The 20,694-nt window shown below is 47.2% G+C and overlaps 1 protein-coding gene across 2 annotated transcripts in view; it reads right to left on the reverse strand.

The window, feature by feature from the left end:
* The window catches only part of MADD (MAP kinase activating death domain), a 956,601-nt gene that overhangs the window by 170,434 nt on the left and 765,473 nt on the right, over nt 1-20,694 (reverse strand). Inside the window, exon 35 of one of the 2 annotated variants that reach the window (XM_086959712.1) lies at nt 9,475-9,544. In XM_086959712.1, the coding sequence (XP_086815838.1) occupies nt 9,475-9,544 (70 nt within the window). Of the gene's footprint in view, nt 1-8,747; nt 9,545-20,694 lie in introns of those variants that run through there. The other variant, XM_086959713.1, reaches the window with a different exon arrangement.

A 20,694-nucleotide genomic window follows, 5' to 3' on the forward strand; every position in this document is an offset into this window, starting at 1 on the left:
TACACATGTGGGTCGGGGTCTGTATTGTTGTCCTCCCAAGGGTCTACGTTATGTGGGATGGTATGTGAATCATCATTATCATCCCCCGGTGGATCTGTATCCCCGTCTACGTCATCGTCAGTATCTGATGTGTGAAGTGAAACTATAGGTTATTTTTTTGTTGTTTTTTTACAATGAGAAGATGAAATGATACACATATATACAAATACATAAATGAATGAGTCACCCCTCAACATAATCACGAAAGGCACCCCAAATACTATTACCAATCTGACGTTTCTTAACACCTTTAACAGAGAACAGTTCCCATTCTAGCTTACTTAGATTATACATTTTTGCCCTCCATAATTCGAATACTGGGGATCTGGAGCCACTCACTAGCTATACATAGGCGATCGACAGTCATAGAAAAAAAGATCAACTGTCGATGTAAGTGTAATGTATTCGAGGTGGCACTTTCAGGCAGCGTCGCTATTAACATTAGGGCAGGTGTCATTTTCAAATAAAATTCATGACCACGGACAGGAACTTTTCTAGATCCGTTCGGAATCTACACAGTTTATCATATGTATACTATCCGCACTATCATCCACACAACGGAAACGCTTTCCATCAAACCCAGCACCCCACTTAGCCATCCGTGCGGGGGTATAATATAAATCAAACAGAGACTGAAAAAATCCATATCCTTTTTCACATCAGCCTTTAACTGGGCCGCTCCCCCTGCTATCTGAGACAGCCACATACATTATAAATGTCACCTCGGAATTTTGTTATGTTTGTTTTTCAAAAATATAAAATGTGAAACCTTTCATTTATCCTCCTACCATCATAAGAACATTGTATGGGAATATTATATCGCTGCCGAACACCCGGGTTGTCGGCTGATGAGCTGTGTACTATTTTTGATTTCGATGTTTATTGCTACTGGCCGGCCCCTGTGGTTGTAGGTCTGTATTTGTATTACTTTTTCGAAATAAAGGTTTAAAAAAAAAAATAGAGACTGAAAAAATGGAACTTTTAAATTCGCTGACATTAATGTTTCCTTGGATAGTGCAATAAGTTTCTCAACCACAATGTCTGATTCTCCTAACTCAATAGACCATTTAATCTTATATTTATCCAAGTCATCTGGTCTATCGGCTAATAGTAACTAATATACAGCTCTAATTTTAGCTTGTATTCTGACCATCTCTATAAGAGAATGAGATATAGTATTTACTTTAGACCGAAATAAAAAATCCCTAATCTGTTAAAATGAGAAAAACTGCACTTTAGGCACACCATATTGCAAAACTAACTCATCAAAATATTTACATACCCTATCAACAGAGTAAAAGTCCTCCAAGTTCCTAATACCTCTTTTTCTCCAAATATGTCAGGTAAAATCTTCAGTGCATACAAGGGTGTATAATATGACATTTTCCCCATTGTAATCGGCATGTGTAATCGTTTCCACACTTTATAGGCACTATCCAAGATTTTAAATCGGGTTCGTTTGAAGTAGCTACCATCCACTTATGTAAACAAACACTGTTTAGCAATAGGACCCATAAGGATTTAAAAAACTGTGGGTGTAGTAGCTCTATTAACAGCACCTTCCTCAGTAATTAACACTCGCATTTTTAACAAAAAACATGTATAAAAGTATAACGCAAAATCCGGAAACCGCTAAACCCCCTCTCTTGATAGGTAGCGCAATTAAATCACTTCGCGCGTCTAGGACTACCCGGGCTCCAAATAAATTTACCACAAATAGATTGAAGATTTTGTAATCTAGTATTTGTAATTTCCAAAGGTAACGAGTGAAATAGATAAAGAGCCTTGGGTAAAACCTTAATTTTAATAATATTACAGCGTCCTATCAGTGTAAAATATAATCGCTCCCACCTATCCAAAGAATCTTTAACGTTGCGGATCAGTAAATTACTAATTACTTCCATCACTTCAGACATAGAGGATCGAATTTGAATACCCAAATAAGTCACCTCTTTAACTACCCGCTCATCTATCCAAATAATACTATCCGAGCACAAAATGTGCGTTTTTGACACATTTACCGTATTTTCCGGCGTATAAGACGACCCGGCGTATAAGACGACCCCCTACTTTCATTGACAAACTGTAGGTTTCATGCTATATTCGCCGTATAAGACGACCCCCACTTCCTAACGTCCTACAGTCCCCTTTCTATCTCCATGGACTGAGATCATGTGGTACTGACGCTCCTCTCCTTCCGATGAGCGTAAGAATTACGGAAGGAGAGAGAGATCAGCACACGTGGAGGAGCGCCTCGTCTGTCTGGGGGATGTGCAGCTGCAGTCTAGGTAGGGCTCACGGCGCCATTTGTTTTAGTTTAAACCTTGCGCAGCGTTTGAGTTGCCTCTGGCTGGCGACGGGCTGTAACTGTACAAGTAATTTATTTTCAAGACCGCTTTCAGTGCCTGGCGACGGGCTGATATTGTGTTGTTGCACAGTGCCACCATCGCCTACGTTCTTTGTTGTTGTGCTGGAGTTCCCTAAGCGCCACCATTTTCAACTGAGAAGCGGTGAAGTCCGCGCTATGTGAAATAATTTTTGTATCCGGCGTATAAGACGACCCCCGACTTCCCAGAAAATTTTAAGGGGTTAAAAGGTCGTCTTATACGCCGGAAAATACGGTATCTTGTACCCAGTAATCGATCCAAATTCTATAGCTAGCCGCTCAATCTCCTCTTTCGCAAGAGAGGGGTCCACAGTAGTCAACGCTATGTGGTCTGCAAAGGCGAAAACAGAAAATTGATAATCATAGACCGAGAATGGGGGAATACGCGCATTATGGGATAATTGTTCTATAAAAGGATTTATATAAAGGGCAAATAAAAGGAGAGAGCAGGGGCAGCCTTGACAAGTGCCCCGAGTTATAGATACCGCCTCTGATAACAAACCCATGGCCGAAATTTTAGCAGAGGGGGTTTCGTACAAGGCTTGCAAAGCTGTAATAAATGCATCTCCAAAACCGCTTCGACCCAGCAGTTGCCACAAATAGCCCCATTCAACACGGTCGAACGCTTTCTCAGCATCCAATACTATCAGCGCTAAATCCCTCTTTTCTGTACCGGCGATATCAAATAGTGTTGCAACTTTAATAACGTGTTCAGTGGTTCCACGTTGAGGGAGAAAACCATGTTGGTTTAAAGAGACCAGGGAGGTAATAACTGTGAATAATTGATTAACTAAAATTTTGGAATACATTTTATTATCAAAGTTTAATAAAGAAATTGGGCGACATGATCCCACCAACACCGGAGGGTTGCCCTTTTTGCAGAACACCGCTATCGTAGCTTCTGACCAAGATTTAGGTGGTTGCCCTAACTGTGCCAATCGGAACACTTTCAACATCTCATCTTTATTAGGTGAAAAAACGTCCTATACACCTCTACAGGGATCCTGTCGGGTAGCGCCGCTTTCCCCGCGGCCAAACTTTATACTGCCCTTTCTAATTCCATCATAGAAATCGGGGTGTCTACTTGCTCTGCCACTAAAGGATCTAATTGCACCAGTCCCTCCCACAAAAATACTCTTTCATCCCCAATCAGCCCTCCCTGGTGGCGATACAGAGTAGAATAAAACTGATGAAAAATAGAAAGTATTTGTTGAGGACCAGAGTACAATACATCATTCTGATCCTTCAAAGCCTGAATCATTTGTGCAGATTCCTTCAAACAAAGCCGTGAAGCCAACCGCCTTCCAATAGTCCCCCCAAATTCATGAATTTGCTCTTTCAATGTTAAAAATTGCCTAGCGTTCTCCTCACTCCAGAACCCCAGGACCTTTGCGCGATTTTTAGCCACGTTATTCACTAATCCGGAAACATCTTTGTCACCTAGAGCAATCCCTATAGTTAAAACACCTTCTGCCTCTCTCAAAGCCTCATAATGTCGAGCCAACTCCAACTTGCGCTTCTTCTGTTGATATAAACTAAAGCTGAGAACTTCCCCTCAAACAAGCCTTAAAGGTATCCCATATAGTAATAATAGGTGCTGAAAAATTATTATTTGAAAAAACAGTCCTTAATCCAATAACCCATGTGCTCCTCAAATTCTTTGTTTAAGCAGAGTTTCCAAGCAAAAGAAAAAGAGTTATATGCAGGCCTGCCCCTAGGTAAGGATAATTCTAAAACAATAGGAGCATGATCCGACCTTACAAATTTTTTATGTGGGTGTGAATAAAGAGTAAAGCCCATATCGTGTTCCCTTAATTTGCCCCACACATCCACTAACCCATACTCACAACCTAAATCGTAAAGTGCTTTAAAAACTTTTGGTTTTCGTCCATCATATTTCTGGGGGTCCTCTTGTAAAGCCTGATTAGTCAAATTAATGTTAATGTCCCCACAGATTACCAAGGGGTATGGCCATGTAGCTAATTCAGTATTTAATTCAATAAAAATTTCTGGATCGTACAAATTAGACCCATAAACAGTAAAGAGCGTGATCTTATTACCCTAAAACCCGCATTCAGCTATAGCCCACCGGCCAAGTTTATCTGCCAAAATCCAACCGGTAAAGGAAAAATTACCTCTCGCCATAATAGCTACACCACGAGTCATTGACCTGAGGCGACTATTAGTGAGAATCCCAATTCTTTCATTATATTTCGCTTGGCCCAGGGTATGTGTGTGTCTCCTGTATACACAGTAAATCGGGCTGAATCTGTCGTAGCTGCGCAGCCACTTTCTGTGGCTTTAGCCAGTTATTAACCCTTTCGATGCTCATGACTAGCTCAGCTCGTCATGAGGTACACCTCTCGTACACGCATGACGAGCTGAGCTCGTCATGAACAATGGGATATCACCATTATCAGCATAGGAGGAGGATATCATCAGCATCCATGGTGTTAAGACCTGACACATTTAAAGAACAGATTTTTATTACTTTACGTAGCATTGTTAGAATGTCTCAATCCTCAAAATACAAAGAGTGCCAACCTGAAAAAAAACTAAACTAACTGGCAAATGGTGCCAGAATTTTGTCTTTTTTTGTTGCATGGCATTTAAGCATGTACTTGCCACTGTGATTTTGTTTCCCTTCTTACCCCACCTAAGTGCTACCTCCCCCCCCCCCCCCAGAAACCTCTACCCAATATCCTTTCCTACCCTAGAAATCCTCCACCCTCCACCCCCCTTCCCCCTTTGACGAGGCTTTAGGACTCATCGTCCTGTAGATGCGAGCTCGCCCTCAGCCCCCTGCCTTTGCCTATGGGTCTAAAACTCCAACTACTACTTCAACAAGAAAAAAAACAAGAGTAAAGAGAAAACGAAAAAACAATACGCTTGGCGAACGTCCTACTACTCAGATCTATACTAACTACATCGAGCTTAAATATTCTTTAGCCGGGACAATACAGGTAAAGAAGCGAGCGCGTTTTTTATGAATTACTTTCAAATAAGCAGGAACATTAAAAACGCTTGAGCCCCCTTAGATTGGAATTCCAGAATCAAGTGTCGATACTGCCAGCAGAGCTCTACAGAGCGTTGACATAGATCTGGATGCACAAAAAACTCAAAATCGCCCCCGCTTCTTTTCTTGTCAGGCCGTGCCCTCAGGAAAATCTCTTGGGCAAGGAAACTATTAAAGGATACCAACTTGGCTCTAGGTCCTAAATCTTGCTGACCTGGTCTTGCTCAAATATTAAAAATGGGAATCGGTGTACCCGCTCTACCTCCCTATCCCAATCCCACTTCGTCACCTCAGGAAGGTTTTTTAAACATATTTATAATAAATCCTCGAGGATCTAACCCCTCCTTCCCTTCTGGTATCTGAAGAACCCGCAAATTATTTCTGCGAGACCGATTTTCAATGACAGCCAACTTCCACATAGTATCCTCCTTAGTTGCCATATGTAAATCAATGGCAGTCTTATGTTGAGCTAGTTCATCCTCTAAGGTAGATATGCGCGCTTCTGCCTTATTAAATCTGGATAAGAATTCAGCATGAGATTTCACCAAGCGTCTGACTAAATTCTGTAACTTCCGGCATGAGTTTTGGACTCTTTGACTCTCTTCTCCAATTTCGTCTCAGTGTGACATAATGGAGCGATAGATCAAGGCTAAGGAGACTTCCTCTCCCTCATCTCCCTCTGCCGCTGCCCCTGCCTCTGACGACTTGCCCCCCTGAGTCAAGAATTTTGCTGTAGTCCCTTTCTTTCCATTCATTTCAAGTTTCCTAACAGTATGCGGTTGACCTTCTTCCTGCTCTTCCATATCCAAACTGCTGTGGTCACTTCCATCCCCCATACTTCGCTGAGCTGAGTACTGTACTACAAGGTCCTCACAAGATGAGAGCGACGGTTCTGACAGGGAGAAAAAGTCAGCTGAGTCAGTTTCAGGTGGCATTATATGTTGTTCTTGGCCTCCTAAATTAATCTCAGGGCTGGGGTATTCACTACACAATGTCTTGAGCAGCTACACTTAAAGCATTATCCACTGCTTCCCCTTCCTTCGCTACCTCAATTATGTTTCCCTCCATTGATGAAGATGCCAAATTCAGCTGAGTATTCGCCGTATTACAGGGCTCCTCTGACTCGTTAATCCCAATCACAGAATTAATCACAGGATTAACCACACCATTCGCAGGAATCGCATTACCTGCCCCTCTTATCACATTGGGCGAATCTACAGAGACCGCCGCTGCTTCCACAGGTTTGGCCCCTTGCTGCTGTTTTTTCTTCTCCTTTCTTTATCTTTGGCAGCCAAAAACAACTCAGGCATCTTTTCCCAAGGGGATCTGACCTTTAATATAAAGTGGGTCATTAGGAGAGGCCTTGTATTTTTATCCACCGTGGGGCTGAGAACCCTAGCTCTAACTGGGTCCTTAAAAACTTCTGGGGCATGTTGTATCTAGCCTTTTAACATTGGCAGGGTGCTTGTTTTTTGTAAGGGTGCGAAGGTTTCTAGCAAAAAATCTTGTTCCGGGGAGTCGGAGTGTAACGGGACCCCATGGTATTGGGAAGCTCTGGTAATGAGTTGAGCGAACCCAGTTTTGTCATCTGGTGGTGACGGCTTAGATGGATAGACAGAGTCGTTATGTGGGTCGGGTTCTGTATTGTAATCCTCCCAAGGGTCTACGTTATGTGGTATGGTATGTGAATCATCATTATCATCCCCCGGTGGATCTGTATCCTTGTCTACGTCATCGTCAGTATCTGATGTGTGAGGTGAAACTATAGGTTGTGGGGAGTGTGGAGGAGAAATCAATAAGTGTGGATTAACTGGAGGAGGGGAAGGAGGTGGGGAAGAGTTATTGCCCATGTCCTATCTCTTGGGAGGTATTGAAAGGCCCTCCGAAATGTCCAGTTTGCTCTTTTTTGGAGACTTTGCAACTAGTTTGCCTGTGCTTGGATCAATAAACAAAGTCTTGCTGTGGGTCTGAAAAATCAGGCTGAGTGGGCAAAATGTCTTTGTTTGGTGCATAAGATTTCGGAACCGAGCCTTCCTTGGACGGAGTCTGTGAGTGTTTTCTCTGCTCCAAGGCCTTTTTGGGCTCCGATGACTTTTTGGAGTCCGGGGTCTTTTTCGGCTCCAACGCCTTTTTGGAGTCCGAGGTGTTTTTTGGCTCGGACGACTTTTTGGAGTTCAAAGCCTTTTTCGGTTCAGAATATTTGTCTTCATGCTGTGACGCCGAAAGCTTCGACGTGGGCGAAGAGTCTCTGCCTTGTAGCTTCGGTGCTGGAGAGGGGAGGGGGGGGAGAAAAGAGGGGTTGGGGGAGGACTTCCCAGCACCGGGACCGCTGAGCTGGGGTGACTGTCTCATCTTCAGCATTGGAGTCATCAGCTTCGGAGTTGTAGATGTCTTCTTCGTCACCTGATTGTTCTGTCTGGATTTCGGGATCTGCTCCGAAGACGTCCAGAATCGAGCTGCTTCCATGAGACATTTCGTGAAGTCGAGCTCGATGATCACATATAGTTTATTCGACCTGAACGATGCACAGGCCTTGCAGTTCTTTTCTTTGTGCTCAAGGGAGACACAGAGATTGCACACCTCATGCAAGTCTGTGTTTGGGTCCAACACGCGGGGCATTTTTTTAAAGGAGTCCTTTCCATTGACTGCAGGTGTAGTCGGCGCGGAGAGGCACAACGGCCCGCGTCTAAAATGGAGGTCGAGAAGTTTGTTTTGAAGATGCGCATCAAAAAGGATAATACCAAGTAGAGAGAATTATGCATCGAAGGGGGATTCAAAACCAATATCGAGCCAGAGCGCAGCAATGTACATCCGAACCCGATGGCGGAAAAAGATGGAGTCGCTCCCCATGCGCACTTTCGTCCTAGGGAGGAGTTACCTACCGTGTGAATACAAAGACTTCTTCCAGGACAAAAACAAACTGCAAACATCCAAGCCCAACATCAGATGGCGATCTATGCAAAAGTATACAATCTGCAGCTCATATGCCTCAAACATAATGTTCCTTTTAGTTCAATACTCCATCTGGTTACATGTATTTTCAGATTTTCTCTCTTCTGTGCTACTTCCCTACTCAAATCAATGTGTCACAAAGGTACTCTGTGTTACTAACACTTCACAGCTTTGCTTTCGACGTGCCCACGATTAAAAATTATTTTTCACACACCCTAAACTTCAAGACTTTTCCACTACCCCCTCAGCATCGCCACCTGCCTCATTTGTCTTTATCATGATGGTGCGGCAGCTGTAATCTCCTACTTGGCCACTCCTTTTTCAAATATTTACTTACATGCAAATTATTTTTTTAATTTACAACTCTGCAACTGGCATTTGCCATTTTCAAACAGAATGTTAAAAGTTAAAAAGAAAACCATTTTGCGGCATATGCGCTGACAAATGCTCTAGTATAGGCCTTTACACTGCAGCAACCTTGTGTTTTGCTTTTATCTGTGCTGTTCCGCATCGACAAATAAGCCTTTGCTGTCTTTTTATTTTCTTATGTTTCTTTTCAGAAGGGATCTGGCCTGGCACTTTAGACTGGACGGCTTCTACTGAAGCAGGGCAGGACTAACTTGCATATGGATTGGACCAGTCTGCAGTGGGATGTTGGGCCAAAAGATAATGGACTTTACTGCGGCCCAGAGTATTAACTAGTGGCTGAGATTCATTCAAGTATTCCACCGATGAAGAACAACATAAGCAAAAAGCAATGACAAAGACAAAAGGCTGAGTGATGCCACTGAATGACTAGACCTAATGGCTTTACCACAAATTGTTTCAAATGTAGTTCAACATAAGTGGGCTGCGCGTGTCGGTCTCTTGACTGTAGTTTAGAGGCCAGGCTTTCAGCCACTCTACCGACCCAGTGGAGTAGCTGGGAGTCACAACTTCAAAGCATTTCAGTCTGACGGACACCACCACTCTGGGTACCAACCACCTCTTACAGGTGAGGTAACTGGTGCTGGATCTTCTGTGGGATGCGTTTTGAAATTGCTTCTAAGCACAACATCTTAGATGAAAAGTCTGTAATTACCAAATTCCTCCAGGACAAAGACTCCCTTCTCTGTATTGCACTTTTTTATGTGGTTCAGCTGAATGAAAACCTGCAGAAAAAAGAAAAGAGAGAGAGAAGGTGATGGAGTGAGGTGAATATGGTGAAGGAGTACTAAGGCAATAGGTTAAATCGAAAAAAAGGAATAGGAATGATCAAGATAAGAGACAGAACCAGAGAGAAATTAGGAGAATCCATAGAGGATAGGGTAACCAAGACCAAGAAGGCAAAGGAGAACAATAGAGGAAAGAAAATGTAAAAATGGGGCAAGATAATCAAAGGAGGTAAAGTGGGGATGCACAAGACAGTAAAAAGGCACCTAACAGATGGAGAAGAAAGTGGATAGAGGAGGAAGAAATGAGAGGAAAAGTGAACATGAGCAAAGAAGCCGTCAAAAACACACACAGGATAAGAGGACAAGAAAAAGTGATTGAGAAGTTAAGAAGGGGAAGAGCCGAAAAGAAGACAGAAGAGAGAAAGAGGAGGTGATGAGTGGAGGGGGAGTCTCAGCGCTCATCACATTAAACACAAATGCTATCTGACACAATCAAAGCAGGTTAAACAGGGAACGAGTCTATCAGGACTAGGCAATTTTTCACGTTTTATTAAGACACAAAGGAAAATAAAAAGAAAAATGTAAAATGAAACATTATCTTGAAAAAGTGAGAAATTAAATTACAAAGTGACAGTGCTAAGAAGCCAAGACAGCAGAAGATGTTGTACCTTCCGCTCCTTGCAGGAGGAGTGAGCATGGGAGAGAAACGAGACCATTAGTGACTGTGACGTATGCAACACGCCCCCCTCATTGCCAGATACCACCCCCCAACACACCAGCACCGCACACAGTAGGCACAGAAACACACCCAGCCCGCCCTCACTAGGGTCCTCCCTCTCCATGCACCCTCCTCCGGCACAGAGGGCACGACACAACACCGTCCTGCTGTTCCTGCGGGCTAGCATGGGAGAGGGGGGCGCGCAACACACACGGATGCAGAGGGACTTGTTTTAATGGGTCCTGCTGCTGGGCAGGTAGTAATGGCATCTAATCAACCTAACAACACAGACAGGTTTTCAAAGGACTTAAGGTCCGAGTAGAAGATCACTTAAAGTGATGACACAGACAGAAGGAAAACTGTCCAGGGCACTGCCAGGCCTTCGTCAGGAGCTGGGCACTGCTAGAGCTGGCAGAGACTGCAGGATGGATTGGGGGAGGCAAAGCAAGAATGGATATGAATGAAAGCAGTACTGACCTGTAACAGAGCTTCTTCAGTGAAGTGTGTCTTGAGTGGAACACTCCCAGGTCAAGGATGAGCAGCCAACAACATATTCTGGTAACACTACTTTTAGCCTTTCTTGGCTGCCATCTTGTTTAAGCCATTTCATGCTAAGGTTATAAAACCATGAAGATAACCAAGAAAATCTTAGAACGTTCCCATCAGTTCCTGAGCACTGACCGAACAGATACTCAGAAGAGAAGTGTGGGAATGTTGCATATCAATTTACACATGATACACTGAAGAGCTACTGCTACAAGTTAGTAGTGACTGCTTCGTCGCCACCATCAGATCGCCTGTAGACTGACACAGTCGGACATCCTCATGCACTACTGGTAAATCAAAAAGCAAAGAAGGGTTTCGGCTCCAATCAGTAAGGCTGAGCCCTTTTCAAACAAAAAAAAAACCAAGAAGCTAATACTGATACCCAATTCTCTAATTTCTAACGGTGCATTGAATTGAAATAATGTCACCAGGAAACATCGGTTTCCGTATGAATTAATCAAAATTTATTTTAAAAAAAATGTATTAATCAGGTGAAGAAGAAGACAAACACCAAGCTACCTTGTCTCAACTACCTTGTCTCAACAAAACACAAATGACATCTTTTTACATACTTAGATCCACAACAACCTCTCTTTCAAACCCCTTCAATCAATCCATATCCGCCATTCTTCTCAACCGTCCACTAATTCCAATCCATGGTGTTTGTCAACATTTTTACATGGATCAAATCTTCTTCACCTGATTAATAAGTGAATTTTTTCCCTTCTTTGGGTTTTCGTTTATGTTTTGCGTACTTTTTATCTTCTTAGGTTGTGTACAAATATGAAATACTGAAAGGTGTGTAGGGTGTGGTTTTGCTGGAATGTGTGTGGATTGGAATTAGTGGATGGCTGAGAAGAACGGCGGAAATGGGTTGATTGAATGGTTTTGAAAGAGGTTGTTGTGGATCTAAGGATGTAAAAAGATGTAATTTGTGTTTTGTTGAGACAAGGTAGCTTGGTGTTTGTCAAATCTTTTACATGGATCAAATCTTCTTCACCTGATTGATACATGATTTTTTTGATACATTTTGATTAATTTAATGCGCCGTTAGAAATGAGAGGATTGGGTATCACTACTGGCGAATCAGCCTTAGAGCTAGGAATACCAGGGGAGGCTTTGTAGTATATTAGGTAGATTTCAACATCAAAAAGCCATACCAGGTATGTTGTCTGGGTGTATTCTGGCTGAAGGAACTTACTTTAATGTTTCACAGACCTCTTAGTTTTTCCAAAAGATGCTCTGCATACATGCCTAGGGTACATGTGTAGGTTACCTGTGAGCAGACCTCCTTCACCAACATATATCTACTGGAATATTGGGCACATGGGATCTGTCTTCTTGAATGTGTACTGAGGAGCCCCTTCTAATACCATTCATTATTTCGATTCCATCCTAATCTACAGTATCACTAGTTCACCGAAGATACTACCACATTGATGCTACTTTGCTTTATGGTAACCCTGGTTTACTAAACCTGCATCACTAGTGCTGCACTGCTCGCTAGCACTCGTAGTTTACAGAACCTGCCACACTGGTGCTGCACTGCTCGCTAGCACTCGTAGTTTACAGAACGTGCCACACTGGACTGCACTGCTCGCTAGCACTCGTAGTTTACAGAACGTGCCACACTGGTGCTGCACTGCTCGCTAGCACTCGTAGTTTACAGAACGTGCCACACTGGTGCTGCACTGCTCGCTAGCACTCGTAGTTTACAGAACGTGCCACACTGGTGCTGCACTGCTCGCTAGCACTCGTAGTTTACAGAACGTGCCACACTGGTGCTGCACTGCTCGCTAGCATTCGTAGTTTACAGAACGTGCCACACTGGTGCTGCACTGCTCGCTAGCAATCGTAGTTTACAGAACGTGCCACACTGCTCGCTAGCACTCGTAGTTTACAGAACGTGCCACACTGGTGCTGCACTGCTCGCTAGCACTCGTAGTTTACAGAACGTGCCACACTGGTGCTGCACTGCTCGCTAGCAATCGTAGTTTACAGAACGTGCCACACTGGTGCTGCACTGCTCGCTAGCACTCGTAGTTTACAGAACGTGCCACACTGGTGCTGCACTGCTCGCTAGCACTCGTAGTTTACAGAACGTGCCACACTGGTGCTGCACTGCTCGCTAGCACTCGTAGTTTACAGAACGTGCCACACTGGTGCTGCACTGCTCGCTAGCACTCGTAGTTTACAGAACGTGCCACACTGTTGCTGCACTGCTCGCTAGCACTCGTAGTTTACAGAACGTGCCACAATGGTGCTGCACTGCTCGCTAGCACTCGTAGTTTACAAAACCTGTCACACTGGTGCTGTTCTGCTCACTCACTAGGACTCATAGTATACACAACCTGCCACACTGGTGCTGTTCTGCTCACTCACTTGCACTCATAGTTTACACACCATACCACACTGGTGCTGTTCTGCTAACTAGTATTCGTAGTTTACACAACCTGCCATACAGGTGCTGTTCTGCACACTAGCAGTCCTAGTTTACAGAACCTGCCACACTGGTGCTGTTCTGCTAACTAGTATTCGTAGTTTACAAAACCTGTCACACTGGTGCTGATCTGCTCGCTAGTACTCTTAGTTCACACACCCTGCCACACTGGTCCTGTTCTTTTCACTAATATTCATAGTTCACACGACCTGCCACACTGTTGCCCAAATTGCCTCACTGGTGCTGTTCCGCTCACTAGTAAGGAGTAGTTTCTGTCCTGTAACTCCAGTTCTGTAGTAGGGGTATCTCTGTTATAGTCATAATCTAGTGAATAGTCCCGCCCATGTGCGTGGACCCCGGCAATCAAAAATAATCTCTTAAGTTGTCAAAATAATGCAGAAACTGCAAAGACACTTAAGAGAGAATTTAAAGACAAATAATGCAGCCTATATCCACAGGCTACACTGTCCAGTACTTCAACTAGAAATTCCACCAAAATTCACCACACACAGTACAGCCTGCTAGTTTCTACCATAGAGAAACCTGCCTCCCCCAGTCAAAGACTCAGGAATGATAGAGAGGAAGGCAGGGACAGACAAGCCCCATAGGCTGCCATTATGTGGCTTAAATAGGATACTGTGCCTTTAAGAGAACTTTCCAGAACTTCTCCCAGTATCCCAGAATGCATAGCAGGTCCCTCTTACTTCAGTTCTTTTTGAAGGCGAAGCACGCTAGACCTGTCGCATTCCTGTATGATGAAAAAATCTCCACCGGGGAGGAGGGCGGGCGCTTATGACTATAACAGAGATACCCCTACTACAGAACTGGAGTTACAGGACAGAAACTACTCCTTCTGTAGTAGGGGATCTCTGTGTATAGTCATAATCTAGTGAATAGAATGGCAAGCCCATCCCCACACCAAAGCGGCGGTGGAGAACAAATACATAACGCCACTACTGTGCGAACAAATTCCGCAGCGAAGCCTGGCCAACCTGAGCGTCTGCCCTGGCGTCAGTGTCCAGGCAGTAATGCTTAGCAAAGGTATGAACCGACTTCCAAGTGGCTGCCTTGCAGATTTCAGCAATCGGCACGTTACGGAGCAGAGCCGTCGTGGCAGCTTTGCCCCTGGTGGAATGAGCCTTAGGCTAACCTCCTAAGGTCTTATTAGCCTTCTGGTAACACAATTGTATGCAGGACACAATCCACCTAGAGATGGACTGCTTCGAGGTAGCAAGACCCGTCCTGACCGACCCATAATTGATAAACAACTGGTCAGACCTACGAATATCCTTGGTTTTATCCAGATAAAATTTCAACACCCTCCTAACATCCAGGGAATGGAGAGACCTCTCCGCTGGGGATGAAGGGTTCTGAAAAAACGTAGGCAAAGTTATAGTCTGGTTGACATGAAAATCAGAAATAACCTTGGGAAGAAATTTAGGGTGAGTACGCATAACAACCTTAGCAGCATGAAATACAGTATAAGGTTCATTACAACACAACGCCTGAATTTCACTCACCCTGCGGGCCGATGTAATGGCCACGAGGAACGCCGCCTTCCAGGACAGGTGCTGCAACGAAGCCTTATGAATAGGTTCAAAAGGCTCCTTCATCAATCTGGACAGCACCACATTCAATTCCCATGAAGGCGAAAGAAGCCTGACAGGAGGGAATACTTTCTTCAAGCCTTCCAGAAAGTCTTTGATCACAGGGATCTGGAAAAAGGAAGTCTGTGAAGGGCATTTCCTGTAGGCAGTCAATGCAGCAAGATGAACCTTAATGGAATGGACATTAAGGCCAGACTGCGCCAAATGTAAAAGGTAAGGAAGGATGACATCTTCCTTGCAGGTCGTAGGATCATGGTTCTTAGACTGGCACCAGATACAAAACCTCTTCCACTTGTAAGCATATGAAGTCCGAGTGGAAGGTCTCTTAGACTCCTTCAGTATGTCCATGCAATCATCGGGCAGATTCAGATGGCCATATTGCACTATCTCAGGAGCCATGCCGCCAAACTCAAAGACGAGAGGTTGGGGTGTAACATCCGTCCCCCGAACTTCGTGAGAAGGTCCGGCCTGCACGGCAACCGAATGTGAGGAAGGAGAGACCGGTGAAGTAGGTCCGTGAACCACCACTGCCTGGGCCACTCCGGGGCGATGAGTATCATCCGAGCTCTGGACCGGGCCAGCTTGATGAGCACCGCCGGAATCAGGGGAATGGGAGGAAAGGCGTACAGAAAGTTGTTCGTCCAGTTGATCCATAACGCATTCCCCAGAGTCCCTTGTTGGAAGTATCTGGAGGCGAAGTCTCTGCACTTGCTGTTTTCGGCGGTGGCGAACAAATCTACGTCTGGAGTTCCCCACCTTGCGAAGACTTCTCCTAGTACTTCGTCGTTTATGACCCATTCGTGGTTTTCCTGCAGCTGTCTGCTCAGTGCGTCTGCCTGAACATTCTGCACACCTGGTAGATGGGTGGCCGTTATCGTTAGTCTTCTGGCCAGGAGCCAGTGCCAGATCGTCTGCGCCTCCTGCGACAGGGTGCGCGATCTCGAGCCCCCCTGCTTGTTCAGGTAATACATCGTGGTGGTATTGTCCGTCTGTACAAGCAGAGAGTTGGTCTGGAAGGACGGAAGAAAGGCCTTCAGCGCCAAGTGAACAGCCCTGAGTTCCAGGAAATTGATGTGATACGTGGCCTCCATCGGTGACCATGTGCCCTGAATCAGTAGAGTCCCGGAGTGCGCTCCCCATCCCAGAAGAGACGCATCCGTCACGACAGTCTGTGTGGGAATGTCCTTGTGAAAGGGAACCCCTCTGAGGAGATTCTCCGCCGAACACCACCACTTCAGAGACTGAAGAGCATGCAGCGACAGTCGAATCTTGTCGTCCCAAGATCCTTTCCTCTGATCCCACTGGTCCTCCAAGCACTCCTGCAACGGTCTCATGTGCAGCCGTGCGTGTGGCGTCAGGAAGATACAAGAGGCCATCGATCCCAGTAGAGAAGACACCGTCCTCACTGTTGTAGATGGAGTCGTCATAAGAGCCTGAGCCTTCCGAAGGAGTGATAATCGTCGCTCTTCCGAAGGAGACACGCTTGCTGACCGCGTATCGATGGAGGCTCCCAAGTACTGTATGCATTGGACCGGAGTCGGGACAGACTTGGCCATGTTGATGTGCAGCCCCAGCTTGTTCAGGAGAACGCACGTCTTCTGGAAGTGCGCTCGCGCTTCCGAGAAGGAGGATGCCTTGATCAACCAATCGTCCAGGTAAGGGTAGACGAACACCTTGTTCTTCCTCAGGTGTGCTGCCACCACCGCCATGCACTTCGAGAATGTTCTCGGCGCAGACTTCAGTCCGAATGGGAGTACTGTGTATTGATAATGATTGGTGCCGACTTGGAACCGCAGGAACTTCCTGTGTTTGTGTGCAATGGGCACATGGAAGTAAGCATCCTGTAGGTCTATAGCGCAAAGCCAGTCTCCCTGTTGCAACTGAGGATAAATCTGATGCAACGACAGCATGCGGAACTTTTCTCTGCGAATCCATTTGTTTGCCTGTCGCAAATCCAGAATGGGCCTGAACTCGTTCTTGTCCTTCTTGCGAACCAGAAAGAACCGGGAATACAGACCTCTTCCTCTCTGAGACAGAGGTACATCTTCTATCGCCCTTTTCCTCAACAGGACATCCGCTTCCGCCTGAAGCTCGCGCAGCTGAAACTGCGAGCCGACCGGGGGAATAGCCGGAGGAGGGCTGGTGAACCGAAGACTGTATCCATTGCAAACAATTTTCAGCACCCACTTGTCCTGAGTAATTTTTCTCCACTCTGCCAGAAAAAGTTGAATGCTTCCCCCTACCGGAGTGGGTAACGGATCGGGGGGAAGTAAGTTCCTAGGGCCTAGACCCCGCCTGGCCCTTGGGCGCTGGAGCCGACTGCTGGCCTCCCCTGCCCTTCTGCCGCTTCTGGAACGGCTTCCGGAACGGCTGCTGCTGTTGTGAGTGCCCCGAAGCCTGTCCTCGTCCACGGCCTTGTCCGCCGAACCGCCGTTGGAAGGGGCGGTACTGCTTCTTGGTCTCTTTGGGCTTCTCCAGGCCCACAGCCGTCAGCGTTTCTGCCTCCGCCTTCATGCGGGCCATTTCATCATCCGCATGCTTCCCGAAGAGGGTCTCACCGGAGAACGGCAGATTGGCCACCCTCTGCTGTGCGTCCGGTTTCAGGGACGTAAGCCGGAGCCAAGCGTGGCGCCGCTGGTTGATCCCGTGGCAAAATCCGTGAGCCGCCAACAGGGAAGAGTCCGCCGCCGCGCTGATTATCTGGTTGGCCACCAGCATCCCCTCACTCAGGACTTCCATGAAGTCTTCACGCTGCTCCCGGGGCAAATGCTCCGCAAAGCGCTCAAGGGAGTCCCAGAGGGCGCGGTCGTAGCGTCCCAACAAAGCCGTGGCACTTGCCGCCTTCATGGAGGTAGCGGAAGTTCCACAGACTTTCCTCCCCGCCGAATCCATCCACCGAGATTCCTTGTCCGGGGGGACCGTGGAGGTCGGAGTGGTGGCATGCTGCTTGCGGGCCGCTGTGACGATGACGGAGTCAGGCGGGGGCTCAGCTCTCAAAAAGGCCGGATCCGAGTCGGGAGCCCGGTACTTTTTTAGTAATCTCGACGGAGCCGCCCTCGTCACCGCCGGGGTGAGGAACAGAGCCATAGCCGGTTCTTCCAGGCCCGGCACCAGGGGCAGGAGAGGACGAGACAGATGCGTCTGATGTAGAGTCTCGAAAATGACCGATGTCTTCGGCGTAGGCACTGTCAGGGATATGCCCAGCTTCGCCGCGCCCCTCAACAGGACGTCCTGAAAGGCAACCAGGTCATCTATCGGGGACACTCTGGTGTCCGGTGACCCCGATAGGGTAGGGGAATAATCCCTAGTCCCAGAGGACCTCGTGTGTGAGCGCGATTCACGCCTCCTATGGCGGTGCCGCGATCGCGTGGATGATCTGCGCCGCGATCTCTCCTTCCGCCCAGAGCGAGAGCGTGACCTGCCAGCTCGTGGGCGCTCCTTTGGTTTACGTGGGGGGGTCTTCCGTGGTTCCTCACGGGGTTTCTTCGGTTCCTCCCGGGGTTTTGGTTTTGGAGTCCCCTTAGGAGGAACTGGCAGGGATGGCAGGGAAGTGGACCTCGGCGGAGGAACCTTCGGCTGCGGTGTGGGCCCATGCGGAGGGATCGGAGGTGGAGAGGGATCTCCCGAAGGCAGCGGTGGTTTGGGTGGAGGGTCCTCCTTAGGCACGGGGGGAGGAGTAGGAGTCCTGGGCCGAGACGGAGTGTACACTTCCTCGTACACCGAGCCCGGTGACCCCTTAGGCGCGGAGAGCCATCCCCATCAGCCGGCGACCTCTTCCGTTTGCGACCTCCACCGGAAGCAGCGTGACTCCTGGGACTAGAGTCCCTCTTCCGCCGTTTTGGAGAGGGTGACCTACTCCTCGACGCTGACCGCTGTCTGCTGGACGCAGAGCGACGCTTCTCCGGCGTCGAACGACGTCTCCTGGACTCCGGCGTCGAACGCCGTCTCCTCGGCGTCGAACGCCGACTCCTCGACGTCGACCTCCTCTTCCGCGACATCTCCCGCCGTCCTCTCGACGACGAGCGCCGCCGTCGTCTTGATGTTCCCGACGTCGAGGAGCCCCTCGACGTCGATCGGCGGTGCCGCCTCGACGGCGATCGACGGTGTCGCCTCGAGGACGACCGACGGCGTCGCCTCGACGGCGAGCGTCGGCGCCGCTTCGACGGCGAGCGTCGATACACGTCACTGTGCCTTCGTCGACGGTAGGAAGATCTCGACGTCGACGATGATGATGACGTCGACGGCGGCTTCGACGTCGGCTTCTCCTTCGCCGTCGAGCCATCCCGCCGTCTCGACCCGGAGCCCCGGGGAGAAGGGGAGCACGCCGTCGTCATCCCTCTCGACGTCGTCGTCGATGCCATCGACGCCGACGGAGAATGGGACCGATTGCTGGACTTCCTGCCCCCGGGGAGCCCCCCAGGGGCCTCAGCAGAGGCAGAGGGAACCTTCCCAGGCTGCCTAGACCCACCTGCAGCCCGCAGTCGCCTATCCTCCAGGCCAGCCAGCCTGATCTTCAATCTGTCCCTCAAGGTCCGAGCAGAAAGCTGCTGGCAGATTACACACTCCTCAGGGACATGATCTTCAAGCAAGCCGGGCCGAAGAAATGCCAGAAACCGGTCTCCGGTAGCTTGTCTCCTTTCTGGTGAAGAATTGGCTTGGTAGTTTAGTCTGCCCTGTTCCCATGATGCACTGGGCCAGGGACAGACTGATTTGCATATAGCCAGGTTCTGAGCTGGGATGGGGCAGTGAGATAAATAACGGTGATGGATCAAGCCCTGATCTTTGGACTGGGTAAGAGTGGTCTGTTTAACTCAGACACTCTGTTCATCACCACCCCCTTTTTGTAAAATGATCTTCCGGAAGGCACACGATGCAGACCTCATGGGGATCGCCCTTGGCCTTCTTCCTCTCACATGCTGGGCACTTCACAAAAAGGCCAGGCATTTTGGAGCCCCAAAACACCTAAAAACAGCACAAAAGGGAGAGGAGAGCACCAAGAGATAAACTTGTAACACTTTTAAAAGACAAAAGTGCAAAAATAATTCCAATAAACCCTTGAGAAAGGGAGAGCTCAATGCCAGGGTCCTGTAAGCAGGAGCCGGAAAAAAGAACTGAAGTAAGAGGGACCTGCTATGCATTCTGGGATACTGGGAGAAGTTCTGGAAAGTTCTCTTAAAGGCACAGTATCCTATTTAAGCCACATAATGGCAGCCTATGGGGCTTGTCTGTCCCTGCCTTCCTCTCTATCATTCCTGAGTCTTTGACTGGGGGAGGCAGGTTTCTCTATGGTAGAAACTAGCAGGCTGTACTGTGTGTGGTGAATTTTGGTGGAATTTCTAGTTGAAGTACTGGACAGTGTAGCCTGTGGATATAGGCTGCATTATTTGTCTTTAAATTCTCTCTTAAGTGTCTTTGCAGTTTCTGCATTATTTTGACAACTTAAGAGATTATTTTTGATTGCCGGGGTCCACGCACATGGGCGGGACTATTCACTAGATTATGACTATACACAGAGATCCCCTACTACAGAATCATAGTTTACACAACCTGCCACACTGCTCACTTGCACTCATAGTTTACAAAAACTGCCACACTGGGGCACAACTTGCCACACTAATGCTGCTCTGCTTTTCAGTATTACCATTTACAAGAGATGCCGCATTGGTGCTCTTGTCCTCCTTAACATATTTTGTTTACTAAAGCTGCCAGATTGTTGCTGCTCTGCTGGTTAGTATCAATAGTTTACAGAAACAAACATGTTACTTACCTTTGCTAACTCTCTTTCTGGTAGACACTATCTAGTCGCTGATGTCTCACCTTTTGAATACTCCACAAG

This window comes from Lissotriton vulgaris, chromosome 2_2 (genome assembly GCF_964263255.1).
Source record: "Lissotriton vulgaris chromosome 2_2, aLisVul1.2, whole genome shotgun sequence".
Lineage (NCBI taxonomy): Eukaryota > Metazoa > Chordata > Amphibia > Caudata > Salamandridae > Lissotriton > Lissotriton vulgaris.